Genomic DNA, 8,867 nt, shown 5'->3' on the forward strand with positions numbered 1-8,867 from the left:
AATTTTAATAAAAAAAGAAAATTATTTGCTTCGATGCAAGTAGTTTTAAAAATGTTTAGTATGGCATGAAGCCTGACCTTCCCACAAATAACCACATATGTATCATTCCTTGGACAAATTCAGGCAACGCAAGTTCCACAGAAAAAATTATATTTTTTCTGTCCCATATTGAACTGGTTTCAATTATTTCATAATTAAATCAAGTATTCATTTGGTCAAAAACAAAATTTCTTGATAATTTCTATTGAATTTTGAGTTTTGAATTTGATTATTTTGACAATTGAATATACAATTTTCGTTATTGGTTGAATTTCAAATACAAAAATTATTTAATAGATAATTTTCGTAATTGAAATACAAAAAATAACAAAAATGTGTTTTCAATTACGAAAATTATCTATCAATAATTTTTGTATTTGAAATTCAACCAATAACGAAAATTGTATATTCAATTGTCAAAATAATCAAATTCAAAACTCAAAATTCAATAGAAAATATCAAGAAATTTTGATATAGTTATAACCAGGGAAACCAAAATATGCGAATGCATGTTTTTTCTGGTGAGTCGAATGAGCACATGGATAAGATATTTACACGTTTCAGAACTATTTAAGAATTTTGGCATCGATTTGTTAGTGCATATTTTTGCATATTTTACCCTTAAATTCATATTTTTGCATATATTTGTTTTAAGAGCATATTTATGTGATATTTTTGCGTTTTTAGAGCATATTTTACTGTTTAATAGCATATTTTGACTTTATCAAAAACAAGTTTGGTCTTACTTATTTTTCGCTGTTGTGTTACAGGTTTTTACCTCCTTTGTTTAAAATTCAAAATTGAAAAATAGATTGCTTTTCACCAAAAAAAAATTTAAAAAACTAATTTTTTTTTTTAAATTTAAAAAAAAAAATTTAAAAAAACAATTCGAAAATTTTTTTTTCCAAAAATTAAAAAAACTGAAAAAAATGTTTGTTCACCTAAAAATATTTAAATTTTTTATTTTGAAGTGTAATTAGGTGAAGGGTATATAAGATTCGGCACAGCCGAATAAAGCTCTCTTACTTGTTTTAATATAAAATAAGCACTATTTTAATAATAGCTCCATCTAAATATCAAATTTTAGTTCTAATTCAAACTTAACCGTTCTAAGTGTTAAAGAAATAATGTCTTTTAAATTTGCTCCTGTAACATCAGTTGATGTCGAAAGAACATTTTCTATGTTTAAAAATGTTTTCAGATCCAATAGACAACGATTTTTATTTGAAAATTTAAGTAAATTTTTTTTGGTTAAAAATTTTGTAAAAGTTTGTTTTTTTAAGAGCATATTTTTTAAATTTTAAGAGCATATTTTAAAGTTTTTACTGCATATTTAAAGCGCCTAAAACGCTTTTTTTAGAGCATATTTCCGGTTTCCCTGGTTATAACTAATTTTTTTTAAAATAAACTTTTTCCTTAATACAATAGTTTTTTTCTTTTTTCAACTTGAAAACTTTATTTAAAAAATGTAAACTTTCACAGCTGTTTATATATAAACTGGGTGGGCAATTGGCATAAGTTTTTGGCATTTATATCGTCGAAGTGTTAGGAATAGAACCGTAAATTTTTTTTTTCAAAAAGCGAATGTTTATCATTTGAATTTTTGCCGCAAAAATTGGAAATGGGCACATAGTGCCCATTACGTTTTAACCTTTTCAAAACGATAGTTTATTTCCTTTAAATAAACCGGATACTTTTGATTGCAAATAAAAGCCGTTTAGTAGTTTAAAAATTGTAACAACTCTTTATTTATTCAAAATGTACAACAACCACAGAATTAAATAGCCACTCAATGTTTTTTATACACGTTTATAAATTCTCAGAAATACAGACACAATTTAAAATGTACACGAATTTACTTGAAAAACACAATACACTTTAAGGCACTCAGTTGATGTTTATTCGAAAAGCGTCTCTGATAAACTTACTCACGACTGCAACCTCTGCCACTATTTATAACACTGCCATCTGCATTCTAGATTGCTCTTTAACTGTCAAAATTCGAATATTCTAGATCTTACTCATACATACGCCATCTGTGGTGTACTTTCTACAATGTTCTTTAACTGAATATTCGAATAGAGCGTTGCCAACTTACGATCAAATCAACTGAAAGCTTTTATTTAATAATGCCCACAGATATGTTACAGTTTGCTATTACAGCACTGTTATTTGAAAGCATTATGCTACTTTTAAATCAGTCCTTAAAATCGTTATATTTGAATTCAAGTACTTTCGTAACAATATTTTGAAATTCTTCGGTTTTTTGGAAGTATTCTCTCAAATTGTATTACATTAAATATTGTAGCCACATTATGTAGGTTTCTAATCCTATATGGTGTTTTTAAATCATAGCTTGGGGACTTTTTCGGGTTAAGATTGTCTTTCTGAGCATATTCCGAACAGACTGTGATTATTCCAAAGTCTTCTAATGTACCTATATGTGGTTACTCTAATGTGTATTTGGTTGAAATACATTACTTAAATGTTCAGCGAACATCAGTGCGATAATAAAGAAATATAAATGTTTAAACTAATAAATAAGTATGTTGCTGTGGAATAATTAAAAAATACATAACAATTTATTTATCTTGAATCTCAATAAAACAATAATATACATAATAAAAACTATTACATTGTTATTTATAATCAATGTCTCTTAATGATGTTGATGATATGCCACAGGAACTGGATATTGTTTGACAATAGTGGTGGCTGGAACAGGAGCTACATAGTGCACAGGAGCAGCAACAGATTTTACAACGGTTTTGACATGTTCCAAAGGAATGCGATTTACAACGGCATTAAAGCCACTGTGAGGATCAACAGAGTACTGGACAACACGTCTGAAACCATCAGCATCAATCAATGAGTATTCGCCGTGGACAACATCACCATCACGTTCTTCTTGTTGGCTGTGATTGTCACCGGTATGTTCATCGTTAACTTCGTATGCGAATTTATATTGGGGATGAGGATCATATTGATCATCATGATGTTGAGTCAATATCGGTTGGGCATGTGCATACGTAACAGGAGTGATTGTTTTCACCACAGTAGTAGGTACCGGAGCTGGGTGATATACTTGTGGTACAGTAACAAGTCCAGCACTGGCAACTGCGACGAATGCAAAAAACGTAACAAACTGAAAAATAAAAAAACAGTTAATTTATTATCCTTATTTTATTAAGAAATATTTAGTACCTTGAATGCCATTTTTAATAATATTTGTTTGTGAGTGAGTTGATATGAATTGTGTATGAGTTGTATGATTAATTTTCAAATTTGTCTTGTTATTTATAACAAATTAATTTACCATAAAATCATTGAATTTTGCTCCAACTTTATAACTACTTTCAAATTAGTATTGTTTTGTTTTTGTCATTTATTGTAAATATGTATTTTAAATGGTTTACATTGATAAACTCTATATACAAACAATATGTTTATATATTAATGCTTTATTGAATGACAGGAAACACAAAAAAGTATTGCTGGGAGAGTATTTTAAGATTTCTTTGATTAACCCATTAATGCCTGACCATAGATCCGCTCGTACGATTTTAACTAAATTTTTATAAATGTGCCTGGAGGCCCGTAGAAGTTGTTTGGAGTGAAAAAAAAAATTTTACCTCGGACATGGGTATTTAAATACCCAACAGGCTTTAAAGAGATATTTTTTGGAATATTTTAAAAATATTTATCTTAGTAAAGCAAAGTATAAAAGTGTATCTCTGTATAAAAATGCAAACAATATAACTATAAAAAGTGAAAAATTGGAATATTTGTTATATTCACCCTTATCGTTGTTGGCGTATGTGTTTTACGACTACGACAGTTTTGTACTAGATTAAAGATAAAATGTAACCTGTTTCTTTAATCTAGTACGAAAATATCTTAGGCGTAAAACACATACTCCAACCACGATAAGGGTGATTATACTGCCGAATTACAAGACATTATTTAAATTTGATCTGATGCAGAAGAAAATTTTTGCGAACAACCAGATACTGTTTATATCAATATAATTGCACATGATGATATCGATGCCATTAGTGACAATGAGAAATTAAATGACAATGTGCAATTGTTGCACGACGAACAAAAGTGAAAGAGAGGACGATGATGTACCAGTGACCTCAACCTCTAGTAATGTTGGACATATGTCAGAAAGGAGCTCTAGTAAGGATTCAAAGCGACCTAAAATCGAGAAGGTAACAATACAAACATGGTCTAGGCGACTAAACTAACAGTTTTACAAGTTGCCTTCTGATGATACGATGACATCATATAAAACTTTGTATGAAAATATTGCATTCGGGTTCGGTGAAAGAAGTTGTATTGTTCATTATTACAAATTCTTTCGATGGTTATTGCATGGAAGCTACATTGTCTTTGTCGCAAATATGAGAAAAAGTCCAAAATGCCCAAAATGATTTCCGAGTAGAGGTATGGTGAAATCAAATCATCAAAATCCCGGGAAAATGCTGACTTCCGGGGCATAAATGGGGCATTGATCATTTAATCGGAAAACTATCCACTCGTCATCGTTGTCCACATTACAATGGAATGTGGACAACGATGTATGTTTGAAGTGCCAGGTGAATTTGCACCCAGCTCCATGCATCCAGCACTACCAAAATGGAGCAGCTCCAGATAAATCTAAAATTTTAAAGGCTAAATAATTTATAACTTTGATTAAATAAACAAAAATATACAAATTTGCTTTTTATTTACGATAAATTAAATTTTTTTGATATGGAAAAATTTGTTATGTTTGGAACTCATTAAGGTCTGATGGGTATTTAAATACCCATTTACATTATACACCGTATGTGGAGCAAGTGTTTTTACAAACTACTTTTTACTTTTTCACATTATAGATGGGATGTCTAAAGCTATCTAAATCCACCGCGTGTTTTTGGTTTTTCACATTTTCTTTTATTTGGCAACGCTTTTCCCGAGCATTTTCCGACATAGAAAAAAACACCATTTTACCTATACGGAAGATAAAGTCAAAAAGCAAACAATTTTACTTTTTTCATTTTTTCTGGGCTAATCAATCTCTTCTTCTAAATAAAAACGCAAGTTTTTTTACTGTCGTCACTTTTTTGGGTATTTAAATACCCATTAGGCAGGAATGGGTTAAACTCCCAATAATTGTCAGTTTTTTAAGTTATATAAAAAGATTAGTCCCAAAAATGCAAAATAACTTCCAATGAAGGTAAATCCACAAAATTGTATGCATAGTTATTTACCCCCTTATTCATAATCAATTTTTAATTTTATAAAATGGAATTTCCATACAAAATTTGTTTTATAAACCTGTAATAAATTTAAAAATAGATTATGAATAAGGCCTTTATTATTTCTCGTATGAAATATTTCGAAACCAGGATTTGTTCACTAATATTTGTTTGCAATGTCGCAAAAGGATGTACTAAAGATTCTAATATGTTTCAATTAAAGATACTGTTTTGTGATTGTATTTCTTGTTCATAGAAGGGTTAATATATAATAAATTTTTAAACCCAAAACCGGGGTTTTAAAATTCATCTGTTTTTTGGAAACTTAATAAATGATAAGAATAAGACGAAACAGTTAACGGCAATGCTTATTTGGAATTTTTTGGTAATGGTGATTTAGAGGCAACGGTATTTTAGCTGTAAGAGTATACTGTTACACTACTGCAGTAGTTGATGTTATTTAGGTATTTTTAAAAATAAGATGATATAGATGATATCGAGCCCTCAGCGCCAAATTATCGTAAGCGACAAAACATTGATTATTTTGAAATTTATACATAGAATTAAAAATTTTATGATGCGATATAATATAATTTCGTTCAAGCTATTTGTCTATTTTTCACAAATATTTATAACTTTTTACAATTAAAAATTCACGGAATACTTTATAGAAGAATATGAAAAAACATTTTTTGTTTTTTATTGAATTTTTGCATAGATACAAATTTTTCGAATTGAAATTAAATTTTTATTTATAAATAGTTTTTAATGAAATTTCACAGTTATGTAGATTTTTCTATTTAAAATGGAAAAATAAAAACGAATTTTGAAATTTATTATCAGAAATCCCGCAATTCCCAAAAAAGTGTTGAAAAATTCCAAAAATGGTAATTTTTAGTTTTTTGGCTATAATATCCATACCATGGTCGGGGTTATCGGGACCCTTTACAAAATAATTAGAAACATATTGAGCCACCTATAATCGGTTACTATATTTTGATATCGGATACGCGATTTGGGAATTTTTGCCCTAAAGTTTTATTTTACATAAAAAATAGGTGTTTTTTTTTTGAAATTGGTTTTCCTTTAAAATATTTTATGAAAACTAAGCTTTCAGAAAGTAGAAATTCCTTATACATCCTCTTAGAAATTTTTTGCGATAACTTAAAAAGTAAAAAAAGTTCTTTTTTCCCAAAAAAAATAGCGAAAAATAGCTTTTTAAGAATTGTTTAAATTCAAATGCATATAACTATGGACTTAGTCATTATTTTTAAACAGTTCTTTTTTCATTTGACACATGCATATGTTGGTAGTCCAATAAAGGAAAACTGGAGAAAATCGGGAAATATTTGGATACGCTGTTATCAAAAAACTGGAGTAGGGTGGGTAAAAATGTTGAAAATTTAATTTTCAAATGCGAATATCTCCTAAGCTATAATAGATAATTGATAGCTACGGTTTTTTGTAGTGCTCGATGAAAAGATTCTACATGTGTCATGTTTTTGAAATCGGAACTCAAACCAAGAAATAATATCGTTTTAAAAATGTAACATACCCGAGGTGTCCTACTTTAAGGGCCCTTGGTCGCGCCCCTGGTGAGCCCATAAGGTCCACGTTCAAAACTTAAACTCGATAAAACTTCTTCAAACCAATCTAACCATTTAGAAGTTACAGATTTATTTCCCTCTTTTTTTTCTATACCACTGTGTGTCGCTTACAATATAATTAGTTTATTGTAAAATATAAACATTGACTAACAATAAAATCTTACCCCCTATATTTTTGATGTTATTAACAATTTTGATATTCTGAGAACGCTAAAACATCAGTCGGTCCATAAAATTTTAATTTCTGCAATAAAACAAATATTTTAAAAATGTCGCTTACGATAATTTGGCGCTAATGGCTCAATATTATATTACATTATATTCTGATTATTATATTACATTATATTCAATAAACTCTATTGTTAAAATAAGAAATTTGTATTTTGATAACACTATGCGACAAAAAATAATACCTGGAAAATGATACAATTTTTCTGGAAGGTGCTGTCTTTGAAATTTGCAAAACACCTCCAAAATCTTGAGTTACGGGTAAAAACCCGGTTTTTCTTACTTTTAAGTACTTATAAGCCATTAACTAAGCTGATTCTGAACCGATTTTAATTTTTAAAACGGATTTAAAAAGAAGAAACTGTGGCCTTTCCAATGGTATATATATTAAAAGTAAGGTATAGCAAATATTTGCTCAAAAAAGCGTAACCACTTCTTTTTAGCACAAGTTTGTTTGACTTTACTCTTACAAGTGCAGTGGACGTACAGTAGTACGAATGCTCTTTATTACGAATTTCCAATAATACGAATGGCAAAATTTTTGCATTGACTACTCTGTAGTACGAATAAATGGGCATTTTTTCTATTCGATAGTACGAATGGTGGTTTGTTATAAGAATTTTTGTTTTATTTACGTATGAATGAAGTTTTTATTATGATTTTACTTCATTCTTTCGCGGTCATCCACGTTTAGCGAAGTTATTGTGAAGTTTTTTTATTTTTAAAAGTGTTTTGTGTTTTTAACTGTCAAAATGTTGCAAGTAAAACAATGTAAAAAAGACAATTTCTTTGCAAAATAAATTAAAAATTATAGCAGACCACGAAAATGAAACATCGTTGTTTGAAATTTCAAATAAATATGGATTATCCAAATCCACTATATGTACAATCATTAAACAAAAAACGCAACTGCTGGATAATTCCATGAGTTCGTTAAAAAGAGGTGAATTTAAAAAATGGAGGAAGCACTTTACTAGTGGTTTTTAGTACAAAGAAAATTCCATATCCCAGTCGGTGGAGAACAATTAAAATGCAAAGCTGTGGAGCTGCACAGAAAATTCTACAATAGTCAGTTTTGTGCCAGTGATGGTTGGCTAACAAAATTTAAAAAGCGTTATGGAATACGATTGTTAAAATAGTATTTAATGTGCTGTTGAGAACAGCATTGAAACCTCGAAAATACTATTATTGAGAAGTCTTCATGAAAAGGCTGTAGAAATCAGTTTATAAAGTAATAAATGTCAATGTTTAACAGATTTTTTAAGTAAGTATGTAAATTGTTTTTTTGTTATATATATATGTACATACATTAGTACACAGAGAATTCAGATTCGTAGAAGCAACCGAATTTGTTGCCAATCGAATGATTCGGCCTTAGTTACCGAATTTTACAATTATGGCTACAAAATTTTAGAAGTGGTAACAAAAGTTTAGTTGTTTCGATCGAAATTCTTCTTCATGCACAGATTTTCTGTTGCTAGAACCGAAAAATTCTTTGTTTGTAACCGAATCATTCGATTGGAAACAAATTCGGTTGCTACTACGAATCTGTATTCTCTGTGTATGTTCTTTCATGCCTGTTTAAGTACAAACAATTAATAAGTGTTCAATAATACGAATTTTTCGGTACTACGAAAGGGCCTGACAATATATAATTCGTACTACTGGACGTCCACTGTGTTTTGTAAGATCAAACAGCATCAAATAAAATAAAACTAAATTTTTTGTTTTGAATCATCCTAAGTAA

General features: G+C 29.1%; 1 protein-coding gene across 1 annotated transcript; it reads right to left on the reverse strand.

The window, feature by feature from the left end:
* Positions 1–2,698: 2,698 nt before the first annotated feature.
* Positions 2,699–3,255, reverse strand: LOC135951242 (larval cuticle protein A2B-like). Its single transcript, XM_065500859.1, has 2 exons — positions 3,244–3,255; positions 2,699–3,184 (listed from the first exon to the last, which is right to left on the reverse strand). Exons 1-2 carry the CDS (start codon positions 3,253–3,255, stop codon positions 2,699–2,701), a joined length of 498 nt encoding a protein of 165 aa, XP_065356931.1.
* Between the last annotated feature and the right edge of the window lie 5,612 nt (positions 3,256–8,867).

Source organism: Calliphora vicina, chromosome 1 (genome assembly GCF_958450345.1).
Source record: "Calliphora vicina chromosome 1, idCalVici1.1, whole genome shotgun sequence".
Taxonomy (NCBI): Eukaryota; Metazoa; Arthropoda; class Insecta; order Diptera; family Calliphoridae; genus Calliphora; species Calliphora vicina.